Source organism: Cherax quadricarinatus, chromosome 6 (genome assembly GCF_038502225.1).
Source record: "Cherax quadricarinatus isolate ZL_2023a chromosome 6, ASM3850222v1, whole genome shotgun sequence".
In the NCBI taxonomy this organism is placed as follows: Eukaryota; Metazoa; Arthropoda; class Malacostraca; order Decapoda; family Parastacidae; genus Cherax; species Cherax quadricarinatus.
The window spans coordinates 48,507,342-48,522,676 of record NC_091297.1 but is presented as its reverse complement, the minus strand read 5'-3'; the positions used below and the strand labels follow the sequence as shown (position 1 = coordinate 48,522,676).

Below are 15,335 nucleotides of genomic sequence, written 5' to 3'. Positions count from 1 at the left end.
GTTGCACTGCTCATAAAAAATCGATGGGGATTTGAGGAAATGGAAGGCATGGACGAGATTGGAGAAATGGATTACATAGTAGGTAAAATTCAGTCTGGGGAACATAAGGTAGTCATTGGAGTGATGTATAACCCACCACAGAACTGCAGGAGGCCAAGAGAGGAGTACGAAGAAAACAATAGGGTGATGGTGGACACACTGGCTGAGGTGGCAAGAAGAGCTCACTCGACCAGAGCAAAGTTACTGGTAATGGGCGATTTCAACCACAGGGAGACTGACTGGGAAAACCTGGAGCCACATGGGGGTCCCGAAACATGGAGAGCCAAGATGATGAATGTGGTACTTGAAAACCTCATGCATCAACATGTCAGGGACACTACCAGAGAGAGAGGGGAGGATGAGCCAGCAAGACTGGATCTTGTGTTCACCCTGAGCAGCTCAGACATTGGGGACATCACTTACGAGAGGCCCCTTGGAGCTAGCGATCACGTGGTTCTGAGTTTTGATTATATAGTAGAGCTACAAGTGGAGAAGGTAACAGGAATTGAATTGGAAAAGTCAAAATATAAAAGGGGGGAACTACACAGGTATGAGGAACTTCCTGTAGGAGGTTCAGTGGGACAGAGAATTGGTAGGAAAATCAGTAAACGAGATGATGGAATATGTAACAACAAAGTGCAAGGAGGCAGAGGAAAGGTTTGTTCCCATGGGAAACAGAAATAATAGGAAGACCAAAGCGAGTCCTTGGTTTACCCGAAGGTGTAGAGAGGCGAAAAGTAAGTGCACCAGAGAATGGAAAAGGTACAGGAGGCAAAGGACCCAGGAAAATAAGGAGATTAGTAGAAGAGCCAGAAACGAGTATGCACAGATAAGGAGGGAGGCCCAGCGACAGTACGAGAACGACATAGCATCGAAAGTCAAGTCTGGCCCGAAACTGCTGTATAGCCACATTAGGAGGAAGACAACAGTCAAAGACCAGGTGATAAGGCTGAGGAAAGACGCTGGGGAACTCACAAGAAACGATCAAGAGGTATGTGAGGAGCTCAACATGAGATTTAAGGAAGTATATACAGTGGAGACAGGAAGGCCTCTGGGGGGACAGAACAGAGGTAGACACCAGCAAGGAATATACCAACAAGTGTTGGATGACATACATACAAATGAGGAGGAGGTGAAGAAGCTGCTAAGGGACATAGATACCTCAAAGGCAATGGGACCGGACATCTCCTCGTGGGTCCTTAGAGAGGGAGAGGATATGCTGTGTGTGCCACTTACCACATCTTCAACACATCCTTGGAAACTGGGCAACTACCAGATAACTGCTGCAGCATATGAGCACCTGGCAAACCTGAGAAAAGCGTTCCGATACCTTAGTAAGGAATCGTTCAAGACATTGTACACCGTGTACGTCAGGCCCATACTGGAGTGTACAGCACCTGTTTGGAACCCGCACTTGATCAAGCACGTCAAGAAATTAGAGAAAGTTCAAAGGTTTGCGACAAGGTTAGTTCCAGAGCTAAGGGGAATGTCCTATGAAGAAAGATTAAGGGAAATCGGCCTGACGACACTGGAGGACAGGAGGGTCCGGGGAGACATGATAACGACATATAAAATACTGTGCGGAATAGACAAGGTGGACAAAGACAGGATGTTCCAGGGAGGGGACACAGAAACAAGAGGTCACAATTTGAAGTTGAAGACTCAGATGAGTCAAAGGGATGTTAGGAAGTTTTTCTTCAGTCATAGAGTTCTCAGGCCGTGGAATAGCCTAGAAAGTGACGTAGTGGAGGCGGGAACCATACATAGTTTTAAGGCGAGGTATGATAAAGCTCATGGAGCAGGGAGAGAGAGGACCCAGTAGCAATCAGTGAAGAGGCGGGGCCAGGAGCTAAGACTCGACCCCTGCAATCACAAATAGGTGAGTACACAGACACACACACACATCGACTCTCTGGCATTAAAATTAAGTTAAGTAACACCAGCAGAAAAGTTAGATTCGGAATGAGCATTCAGTCCGACAGATGAAAAAAAGTAGTTAAGAGCATCAAGGAATGTTTGGAAGACAATAAGAGTCTGGTGCGCCAGAGAGGAAAGACTTAACAAAACCAGAGATGAGGTATGCCAATACTAAAAGTAGAATTTAAAAAAAAAATCCATAAAAGGGCTAACAATACACGTGATGAGGGATAGTTCACTGCAGTACTAAAATTTGGCAGGTAAATTAGTTGTACTTCACAATTAAAGCTTATTATTTACCGGTAATACGCCATTTAATCCACAGGGAGAAAATAAAGGATGTTCACGTACCATAAAGAGAGTGTTGTAGGCTGTCTCACCCCGGTTCTCCACCACGAAGGAGATCTCTATAGGTTGTGAGGCCATCAGTGTGTAGTTCTTCACTCTTAAACGAGAGATTTAAAGTTAGGGTTATAAATTTTGGTTAATTAATTGAAACCATTCCACAATTACTTACAAAATGCATAACAGAAAAACCAGAGCCTCAATAAACAGGAGGAATAAAGTTAATGAGAAAGACAGATGTGAATCAGTTTGGCATGTTTATTGTGGCGACGTTACATCTACACAGTTGGTTTCTTGGGTCGCATACAGCAGAAACAGTGGAGATGTACAAATGATGTCCTCAGTCCATTACCCTCGAAAAAATAGTGTTGAGGTGGTCAGTCCCTAAGTATGGAGAAGAATTCGGTTCCCATTGTCTGGAACAATGTGAAGCTGAAGCAAGAGAATGAAGACTGCCGAAGATGAGGGGCAGAAAGTCGTGAAGACGATAGAAAGGCGGCGCCCATTAGTAGATGCAAGAATGTAGGAGTTGAGAGGCAGTATTGGTCAAGAACAGACAAGGTTATTTGCTTGATTAGCGTATTCCACCTCTAAATCGACAGGATGGGACCACCTCTACTAGCAGTCAGGAAAAAGCCAATCTCTTTGCCGAACTCTTTGCTGCCAATATGCAAGTTCCTTCAAGTTTAGTCTTAAAGCTTAGTCTTCAAGTTTAGTCTCCATTTTGATGCTTCAACTTCACATTTTTCCAGACTATGGAAATGAATTCTTCTCCAGGCTGAGGGACTGACCTCCTCAAAACTACTTCGAGGGTGATGGACTGGTGATATCATCTTTACATTTCCACTACTTCTGTTGTCTCATTTGTATTCGACTGAAGAAAAGACACAATTGCGACATAATGTGATTCTTTATTGACAACGTTTCGCCCACACAGTGGGTTTTATAAGTCACAAGCAGCTGCATCTGTTTGTAACTCAATAAAGCCCACTTTATGGGCGAATAGTTGTCACTGAAAGATCGCATTATACTACATTAGTGTCTCTTTTACCACTGTATCAATATTTTATACCATTCGTCTCCATGGACTGAAGAAGCCTGCTGTGTAGCCGAAACGTGTCTGCAATAAAGATTCCAAACTGTTCCTCATTTGTCTTATGCATCTAATGTCAATATTACATACCATTTACTTAATAGGGATAAGATTGCCCTCTATTAATATGCCACTGTAAGAAAATATTAACAACTCTGTAACGTGATTTCGATTTTAATGTCCGGAGGATAGGCAGGAATTATATGGGCCATGAATATTAGTTATGTTAGTTAATATAAAAAAAAAACAGTAGGGTACTAGCATTATAAGGAATTATATAATAAATCAGTAGGCCTACAGTGCCCAAATAATGAAGCTGCAGAAGTTAAGTAAATCCAATAAGAGAGGAAAAAAAAAGGCTAATAACTCCACCTATCATATACTTATATGGCTGGTTGCTTAATTGAAGTTAAAACCTCAACTGGACAAAAGGTCGTTAAGGCAACAGGTAACATGTCCATGAATGGCATACAATACCGACAAGATGAAGGACTAGACAAACGTGTAACATCTTGGTCTCTTCATTTGTAGACGTTTCGCCATCCAGTGGCTTTATCAATACAAGTTCAAAGACATGAAGGAAAGTCTGTAGAACTATATATAAAAGACGAGGTAATTAGTCCCTCAGCCTTGGCGGTGGTGATCAGTATCGTGGTCTTCAACACAATATTGCTCATCACCAACGCCAAGTGGAAGGGACTAATTACAACCTCTTTAGTATAAAGGTCTACAATCTTTCCATTATATCTTTGAATTTATACTGATAAAGTCACTGGATGGCGAAACGTCGACAAAGAAAAATACATATATGTTGCACGTGTATCTAAATCTTCAACAAGTAAGATGTTTCCACCGGTCCAGGATATTACAGTCCCTGAAACAGGAATAAAAACATATTTTCCCAGCATGTATACACCGTGATCTACACACCACTCTCAACATGTATACACCGTGATCTACACACCACTCTCAACATGTATACACCGTGATCTACACACCACTCTCAACATGTATACACCGTGATCTACACACCACTCTCAACATGTATACACCGTGATCTACACACCACTCTCAACATGTACACACCGTGATCTACACACCACTCTCAACATGTACACACCGTGATCTACACACCACTCTCAACATGTATACACCGTGATCTACACACCACTCTCAACATGTATACACCGTGATCTACACACCACTCTCTCAACATGTACACACCGTGATATACACACCACTCTCTCAACATGTATACACCGTGATCTACACACCACTCTCAACATGTACACACCGTGATATACACACCACTCTCTCAACATGTATACACCGTGATCTACACACCACTCTCAACATGTACACACCGTGATATACACACCACTCTCTCAACATGTATACACCGTGATATACACACCACTCTCTCAACATGTATACACCGTGATCTACACACCACTCTCAACATGTACACACCGTGATATACACACCACTCTCTCAACATGTATACACCGTGATCTACACACCACTCTGTCAACATGTATACACCGTGATCTACACACCACTCTGTCAACATGTATACACCGTGATCTACACACCACTCTCTCAACATGTATACACCGTGATCTACACACCACTCTCAACATGTACACACCGTGATATACACACCACTCTCTCAACATGTATACACCGTGATCTACACACCACTCTCAACATGTACACACCGTGATCTACACACCACTCTCAACATGTACACACCGTGATATACACACCACTCTCTCAACATGTATACACCGTGATCTACACACCACTCTCAACATGTACACACCGTGATATACACACCACTCTCTCAACATGTATACGCCGTGATCTACAAACCACTTTCTCAACATGTATACGCCGTGATCTACAAACCACTTTCTCAACATGTATACACAATGATCTACACACAACTCTCTCAAAATGTATACACCGCGATCTACACACCACTCTCTCAAAATGTATACACAGTGATCTACACATAGCTCTCTCAGCATGTATACAACGTGATCTCCACTCCACTCTTTCAACATGTATACACCGTGATCCGAACACCACTCACTCAACATGTATACACCGTGAACCACACACGACTCTCCCAACATGTATACACCGTGATCTACACTCCACTCTCTCAACATGAATACTTCGTGATCCACACGGCACTCTCTCAAAATGTATACACAGCGATCTACACACCACTCTCTCAACATGTATACACCGTGATTTACACAAAAATTTCTCAACAAGTCTACACCGTGATCTACACATAGCTCTCTCAGCGTGTATACACCGTGATTTACACTTAGCTCTCTCAGCGTGTATACACCGTTATCTCCACTCCACTCTCTCAACAAGTATTCACCGTGATCTAGACATATCTCTCTCAACATGTATACACCGTGATCTACACACCACTCTCAACATGTATACACCGTGATCTACACAAAAATTTCTCAACAAGTCTACACCGAGATCTACACATAATTCTCTCAGCGTGTATACACCGTTATCTCCACTCCACTCTCTCAACAAGTATACACCGTGATGTCCACTCTCTCTCAACATGTATACACCGTGATCTGCACTCCACTCTCTCAACATGTATACACCGTGATCTACACACCACTCTCTCAGCATGTATACACCGTGACCTCAACTCCATTCTCTCAACATTTATACACCGTGATCTACACACCACTCTCTCAGCATGTATACACCGTGATCTCCACAAAGCTGTCTCAACATATATACATCGTGATCTACACTCCACTCTCTCAACATGTATACACCGTGATCTCAACTCCACTCTCTCAACATGTATACACCGTGATCTACACACCACTCTCTCAGCATGTATACACCGTGACCTCAACTCCATTCTCTCAACATTTATACACCGTGATCTACACACCACTCTCTCAGCATGTATACACCGTGATCTCCACAAAGCTGTCTCAACATATATACATCGTGATCTCCACTCCACTCTCTCAACATGTATACACTGTGATCTACACAATACTCTCTCAACATGTATACACCGTGACCTACACTCCACTCTCTCAGCATGTATTCACCGTGATCTACACAATACTCTCTCAACATGTATACACCGTGACCTACACTCCACTCTCTCAGCATGTATTCACCGTAATCTACACAATACTCTCTCAACATGTATACACCGTGACCTACACTCCACTCTCTCAACATGTATACTTCGTGATCCACACACCACTCTCTCAAAATGTATACACCGTGATCGACACACCACTCTCCATGTATACACCGTGATCGACACACCACTGTCCATGTATACACCGTGATCTACACACCACTCTATCAACATGTATACACCGTGGTCTCTACTCCACTCTCTCAACATGTATATACCGTGATCTCCACTCACCGTGATCTGCACACCACTCTCTGAGCATGTATACACCGTGGTCTACACATAGCTCTGTCAACATGTATACACCGTGATCTCCACTCCACTCTCTCAACAAGTATACACTGTTATCTCCACTCTCTCTCAACATGTATACACCGTGGTCTCTACTCCACTCTCTCAACATGTATATACCGTGATCTCCACTCTCTCTCAACATGTATACACCGTGATCTGCACACCACTCTTCGATCATGTATACACCGCGATCTACACATCGCTCTGTCAGCATGTATACGCCGTGAACTCCTAAACTCTCTCAGCATGTATACACCGTGGTCTCCACTCCACTGTCTCAGTATATATACACCGTGATCTACACATCACTCTCTCAACATGTATGTACCGTGATCTACACATCACTCTCTCATCATGTATATTATTGTTTAAACATTTTAGTAGTTCAGCCTGAACTATATTATACAGGGAGAGGCAAACGAATGATTAAACTATTAACATACATATTATATTTCAATATGACATCACTGAGGCAGAGACGAACATCTTCACTGGCACAGTGCACCTGGATAGCTAGCTCCACCTCCTTGTAGACCTCGCTCGATGGGTGCAACATCACCTGAACGATAAACGACTTGTTTATTGCAAGTTTAGGTTAAACAGTATGACACATGCAAGACACTGTCTCCTCCAGGGCGTTACAGACTTCCTGGATCACTGAAGACCCGCTGAATGGCTACATCGCCACGACTTACAAAGAACTGGCACTGTATTTTCCACCAGAACAATTAAAAATATGAAATAGCGGTTTCCACGACTTCAGAAAAAATAATTGTAATCATGCTACAAGAACTCTTTAATTAAGTGAGAGGGGCGGGGAAGGTGTCTTGATGCTGGAGCCGGGGCTCTTGATACTAAGAATCTTGAAATAATTTGATTATCCTCCGGTTATTATGAGCATATTATTCCACATGCTCACACATCACTGATGGATTTCATTGTTCTTTGACGTTATTAAAAACCAATAATAATAATAATAATAATAATAATAATATTAATAATAATAATAATAATAATAATAATAATAATAATTATTATTATTATTATTATTATTATTATTATTATTATTATTATTATTATTATTATTATTATTATTATTATTATTATTATAAAAGCAATAATAATGGAATACAGTGCCGAGAAGAAGATGAAGATGCGCATCAGTTTGTAATCTTTAATTCAGAAACGTTTCGCCTACACAGCAGGCTTCTCCACTCGAATACAGAGGTGACCAAAAAAAGAAGCAGTGGAGAGGTAAACCTCAAGTGATCAATCACCTGTGTGTCCCACTGGTGAAGCTACAGCGTCGCCCAAACGTTTAGTAATTACAATTAGTTCACACTTGTGTTATTAAATTACTAATTATTGATAATTTCATCAGGCCTGACTGAAGCATTGTGTAACGTAGTTAACACATTGTGTAACGTAGTTAACACATTGTGTAACGTAGTTAACACATTGTGTAACGTAGTTAACACATTGTGTAACATAGTTAACACAATGTGTAACGTAGTTAACACATTGTGTAACGTAGTTAACACATTGTGTAACGTAGTTAACACATTGTGTAACATAGTTAACACATTGTGTAACGTAGTTAACACATTGTGTAACGTAGTTAACACATTGTGTAACATAGTTAACACAATGTGTAACGTAGTTAACACATTGTGTAACGTAGTTAACACATTGTGTAACGTAGTTAACACATTGTGTTACGTAGTTAACACATTGTGTAACGTAGTTAACACATTGTGTAACGTAGTTAACACATTGTGAAACGTAGTTAACACATTGTGTAACATAGTTAACACATTGTGTAACGTAGTTAACACATTGTGTAACGTAGTTAACACATTGTGTAACGTAGTTAACACCTTGTGTAACGTAGTTAACACATTGTGTAGCGTAGTTAACACATTGTGTAGCGTAGTTAACACATTGTGTAACGTAGTTAACACATTGTGTAACGTAGTTAACACATTGTGTAACGTAGTTAACACATTGTGAAACGTAGTTAACACATTGTGTAACGTAGTTAACACCTTGTGTAACGTAGTTAACACATTGTGTAACATAGTTAACACATTGTGTAACGTAGTTAACACATTGTGTAACGTAGTTAACACATTGTGTAACGTAGTTAACACCTTGTGTAACGTAGTTAACACATTGTGTAGCGTAGTTAACACATTGTGTAACGTAGTTAACAGATAGATATGAACAGTTCCTTCTTATTGTGTATTATATACATAAAAACATTAAAGTCGTCTATCTTTAAGGAAGTTTCCTTGATGCTATATGACCTCCATGGGTTTAGCGCTCACCCATGAATATTATAAAAATAATACTCTAGTATGAATCATACAGCGCAAGAAGTGGTGGATACTCGATACTCCGTAAATAAAACATGGGAAACAAAGGGTCTGCATATTTCGTCCACGTTTTGAGACAATTGTCACTACAGACTCTTAAAATTTTAAGCTAAACAGTATTTCCTAAAAGAGGAACAAACTGGACGTGATACTCAATAACTTACCTTGTTGTCCGTACTGATAAGGCTTATTTCTCCTTTAATTGGGAATGGCTTCACTACGTCCTGTATGTCATGCTGAAGAGTAATAAAGAAAACATTACTGACACAACATTATAAGTTCAAATATTTCTATGTGACTCTATTGTTTATAAAAAATGTGAATGTGATATGAAAGTAACAATTACGCACTTCTATGAACTTTACTTCAGTTAAACAATATATATATATATATATATATATATATATATATATATATATATATATATATATATATATATATATATATATATATATATATATATATATATATATATATATCGTGCCGAATAGGCAGAATTTGCGATCTTGGCTTAAATAGCAACGCTCATCTTGCCATATAGGACAAGTGAAAATTTGTGTATGCAATAATTTCGCCAAAATCATTCTTAACCTAACGTAAAAAATATATTTGAATATGTTTGTTTAGTACTAAATTATTGTGAACGTATTTAAAATATATTTAGTTGGGTTAAGCTAAAATAAATTGCATTTGTTATAATAAGGTTAGGTAAGTTTTCTAAGATTCTTTTATTCCAAAATTAAAAATTTTTTACATTAACATTAATGAAAAAATATATCTTTAAACGTATAAGAGAAAATTTTGGAAAAGACTTAATTTTAAATGAGTTCTTGCTAATTGACCAGTTTTACATATTCGGCACGACATATATATATGGACTGCTATTATTCTGTTTAACCTATTCAATTAATAAAAAAAGGAAATGAATGTGCTCTTTGTCCGTTTAAATGTCTTTCTCCCGATTGTTCTCAGGGGTACTGAGACGTATCCTTTATACTGTCTACTATTCTTCTCAGTATAGATTATTATGCCTTACTTGGGATTCTTCTATACTATTCCTATAATATTTCTATTATCCAGATTTCTACTTCTAATGTCCTTTAACCCACTACGTATGTAATCGGGTAATCTTGTCAATGTATGGTGGAATCACAGATAAACGCGTTATATAGTCATGCATCAACTGACGTAGCATGGTGTTTTGGTGCGTAGACAACTAACTGGTCGAGTGTCACGAATCCGTCATGAGACCACCTGTCATAATGAGCAATCCTCTGATTTTGTATAGCATTGTTGTTTAAGGTTGTGTACAATAGACTCTACTAGATAGCTATCGGGTTTGTATAACCCATAACTTGAGTTATATATGGTATTTCTGTCGTGTTTCCAGAGAGAAGTTTCAATTATGTTTATTTCTCTGACAGAACTGTTTGGTACAATAATTTGGGCAGCATCCCATCCCGGTGGGTGATTACAGGAGCTAACGTGGTTAAAGATAGCGTTCGACTCCTGCCCTGTCCTGACTGAGTATTTATGTTGGGTTATTCTGGTTTCCAGAATTTTACCTGTTTGACCTATATATGAGAGAGGACACTGAGTACAATGGACCGTGTAAACCCCACCAACTTTGTTGGAGGATGTGTTTTTAATCAGCCTTTGTTTCACTGTCCCCGTGTTTTTGAAAGCAAGGTTTATATTGATCATTTTTAATGCCTCACATAGGCAAACCAGATTCTCATTGTATGTTAAAACTAGTACATTTTTCCTAGCCATCATAGGTTCAGTCCTATAGAAAGTCTTTCTTGCTAACATTAGTGCCTTCTCGACAAAATCCTTAGGTTATCTCAGTTATGTGGCTATGTTGAATATCTTGCTGATTTCGTCCTCTAAGTACTCCAGAGTGCAGATGCGGAAGGCTCTCAAGAACATTGTGAGGAACACTCTCCTTTTTATCCTAGTTTCATGATTGTAATTGTAGTGAATGTATGACGACACATTGGTGGACTTCCTATAAACTGTAAATTTGAATTTTCTATCAATACGATGGATTAAAACATCTATGAAAGGCAAAGTGTTATTTATTTCATGTTCTGTAATGAACTTAATGGAAGGTACTAACCCATTGAGTCTAGGTAGAAACTCATTAATGTGATCATTAGGCCATAGGCATAGAACATCATCTACATATGTGAACTAACTAGCTTTATCTGGGAGAATGTCTTTAAGAAGTCTAGTCTCATAGAATTCCATATACAAGTTGCTAAGGGAATTTCCCATTCCCATGCCTTGTTTTTGAGCATAGTATTTCCCTTCAAACACGAATTTACAATCAGTAACACAAAGTTTTATCAATTCGATTATTATTTTCGTGGGGTAGGATATGGGGAATTTTTCTAGTTCCTCTTCAAGGTACGAAAGCAAGTCAGGACAGAGACTTTGGTGAACAGAGTTGTGACGTAAAAGCTCGCTAGGGTAAAGTTATGAGGGATATTTAATTTCTGGAGTCTTTCAGTAAGATCAACATTGTTTTTAATATGTGCATCTGAGATCCTACCGACAATGGAAGTTAGCAATTTAACCAACCATTTAGATAGGTTATATGCTGCGGAGCCTACTGACCTTATAATAGAACCGCCTGGGTGTCCTGGCTTATGAGTCTTGATTACCCCATATAGATATGGTAAAGTTGCCGACCTAACGGATAGACGTTTAATTAGTTCATCATTCCCCTTCAATAGCGTTTTAAGTTGTTAGTTGAATGGCTGTTGACCTTCACTGTAGGGTTCTTAGAGCTTCGTACGTTTCGTTATCGTTCAATAATTGGCTCATTTTCCCTAAATATTCAGTTTTGTCCAAAATATCAGCTACCTTCGATTTATCGCCTCTTGAAAGGTGTAAAGTCTGATCATTATTGAGCTCCTTATAAGCTTTAATGAATCTTAATGGGCAGATGGGTAGCACTGGTTGGAGTAATGTTCCATATACCATACCTTTGCATATATTAAAAATATCAGGGGTCGAGTCACCGTGTTTTTCCACCATGCAAAACGATTTTGCTAGGTTTATATAATTAAAATCATTAGTTGAGGGCGCTAAGCTTAATCCGAACACTAGCACTGCCTGTTGGTCACAACTTTATTTTTTGCTAAACAGGTTCACAACAAACTCCGGATTCGCATATGTGGTCCACCCACTCTGTGTGCTAATTTCCTTGTATGATTGCATTCGGTGTTCTGTCTGACTCTCCTAAATTCCCTATAAATATAATTAAGTAGTCAAGCCAGCCTGGGGGAATCTTATTAAAGAATACTGTCTTGTTTCTCCTCATTTCTATGAAAAGCATATCTTCTTTCCAAGTTTTACTTGGTCAATATTTTTAATGAGCACTAACCTGTGAAGCTGATCTAACAGTGTAGTAGCTAGCCTGACCAACCTGTTCTGCAGTAGGTAGAACATGTTCACTTAGGCACTTATTTAGAAATATTAACTTGAGTGCAGCTTTATGGGCTTTGAGGAGAAAGCGTTTGTAGGAGGTAACAGCAAAAGTAAAGGAAGGAAACAAGCAGGAAAACTGGGAGAAGAGTTGGCGAGTGGCGTTCATATTGCAAACAATCACAGACGGGCGATCTTAACTAAGCAAGACAAGCCACAAGGGGTGGAAATCTTTAGCTCAAGTACTTTCACACTTCTCAGTGCATCATCAGGAGCTATGCAATGTTGCAAGGTTGCAACTGAAGGAGTGAGGAGAAGTTTTTTCTCAGAATAGCGCAGATTGAGCCTGTTGCCTCCTCCTGGCTCTCTTAGAATGTGGCCAGCGGTCAGCGTCACACTCATCACTGCCACCATCTCCCATCCCCCCCAAATGGGGGTAAGAGGGTTTTGAGAAGTCAAGAATTATTCAATTCAATTCAATTCAATTCAAGTTTATTCTCTATAAGGGTTACAATGTGGGGTTTACAGGTTTTGGGTATTGTGTGGTTTACATGTTATAAAATACTAATTACAGAGGGGGCCACTAGGACACCTAGCATGGCTAGGCATTTTGGGCAGACTTAGATTAATTCTTAACATTAAATCCTTACAGATTATGGTATTAAGGCTAAGTGACTACATCATAATTTGTGAGTTTAGCAATGTGAATGCTTTTGTTTTGGCACAATACAAAGTGTCTATATTGGAGTATCATAGGCAAACTTATGACTAGTTAGGATTTATTATTTTAAGATTAAGATTAGTATTTCTGGGTTTATAGCCAGTGGGTGAGTGAATGTAATTGTGAGCCACCAGGTGGTTATCATGTAGTTAGTTGTTAGGTAAGACACATATGCAACAGTTCATGTAGTTAGTTGTCGGGGAGGATCAGGGAGATAAGATGTTTTCTAACTGTAGTTTTGAAAGCGATGAATGTGTCTGCAGTTCTAGAGTTTTCAGGTAGGGTGTTCCAGATTTTAGGTCCTTTGAAATACATTGAATTTTTTTAAAGGTTTAGTCGAACACGGGGAATGTCATAGAGATGTTTGTGTCTGGTGTTATGCCTGTGGATCCTGTCACAACTATCAAGAAAGCGTTTTAGGTCAAGGTTAATATTGGAATTTAAGGTCCTGTAGATATAGATTACACAGTAGTAAGTGTGGATGTTCTGAACAGGGAGTAAGTCTAGATCTATGAAGAGTGGGGGGGGGGTGTTGCCAGGGATGGGATTTAGTGATTGTTCTTACTGCGGCTTTTTGTTGGGTTATTATTGGCTTTAGGTGTGTTGCTGCAGTTGAACCCCAAGCACAGATAGCATAGGTGAGGTATGGATATATAAGTGAATGGTATAGTGTGAGAAGGGCAGTTTGCGGCACGTTGTATCGTATCTCGGAGAGGATCCCCACCGTTGTGGATACTTTTTTTTGTTATATGTTGGATATGGGTGCTGAAATTTAGGTTGTTGTCGAGGTATAGGCCAAGGAATTTGCCCTCATTATGTCTGGCAATTAGAGTGTTGTCGATTTTAATGTTAAGTTGTGCAACACCTGCTCTGCTACCAAACATAATATAGTAGGTTTCGCCAGTGTTAAGTGTAAGTTTATTGGCTGTCATCCAAGTCGATATTTTGAGCAGCTCCTCGTTAACAATGGTGTTGAGGGTAGCAAGATTAGGGTGGGAGATGACTTAAATCGTGTCGTCAGCAAAGAGAATGGGTTTCAGGTGTTGATATATGTTTGGAAGATCATTGATGTAAATGAGGAAGAGCAGGGGTCCAAGGACACATCCCTGCGGAACTCCAGTATCAAGTGGCCGTACTGATGAGGCTGTGTCTTTAATGGTGACATACTGATACCTATTAGAAAGGTAGTATTTAAAATATGCAAGCGCATGGCCTCTTATACCATAGTGGCCAAGTTTGTGGAGTAGGATGCCGTGGTCTACTGTGTCAAACGCTTTTCTTAGGCCAATAAAAATTCCTAGCGGATATTCCTTATTTTCCAATGCTGTGTAAAGCAGGTCTAGCATTTTTATAATTGCATCATTAGTGCTTTTATTTTTCCTGAATCAAAATTGGCAAGGGTTGAGTATGTTTTGTGATGTTATATATGAATATAGTCTCCTGTGCACGAGTTTCTCGAAGATTTTGGATGGCAATAGTAAGTTTGATATTGGCCTATAGTTGTTTACATCTGTAGGGTCATCACCTTTATGTATTGGTGTAACCCTTGCTGTCTTGAGTAGTGTCGGGAAAGTGTTAGTTTCTAGTGACTTGTTAAAAAGTAATGTAATAACATGCGAAAGGACATGGGCCGCTCGCTTGTACAATAATGGTGTGACCTGAGACAGATTCCCCGAGTTATTTTTAAGTGACTTTATGATCGCGGTGACTTCAGTGGGCTCAGTTGGTACAAGATAGAAGGAATTTTGGAAATTCCCATCTAGGTAGTCCCCGGCACGGGCATTGGTACGTGGGATTTTACTGGCGAGATTAGATCCTATGTTTGAGGAGAAGTCGTTTATCTTGTTAGCTGTATCAGTGGGATGCAGTGGTGTTTCATGAGGTTTAGTTAGGACAATATTCTTGTTT

General features: G+C 39.6%; 1 protein-coding gene across 1 annotated transcript in view; it reads right to left on the bottom strand.

Moving 5' to 3' along the window:
• LOC128694485 (integrin alpha-8) overlaps positions 1-15,335 on the bottom strand; it is a 157,860-nt gene that overhangs the window by 46,625 nt on the left and 95,900 nt on the right. The window contains exons 14-16 of the mRNA XM_070081543.1: positions 9,439-9,510; positions 7,343-7,458; positions 2,308-2,401 (exon numbers count right to left, since the gene is read on the bottom strand). Coding sequence (XP_069937644.1) covers positions 2,308-2,401; positions 7,343-7,458; positions 9,439-9,510 — 282 coding nt within the window. The remainder of the gene's footprint in view (positions 1-2,307; positions 2,402-7,342; positions 7,459-9,438; positions 9,511-15,335) is intronic.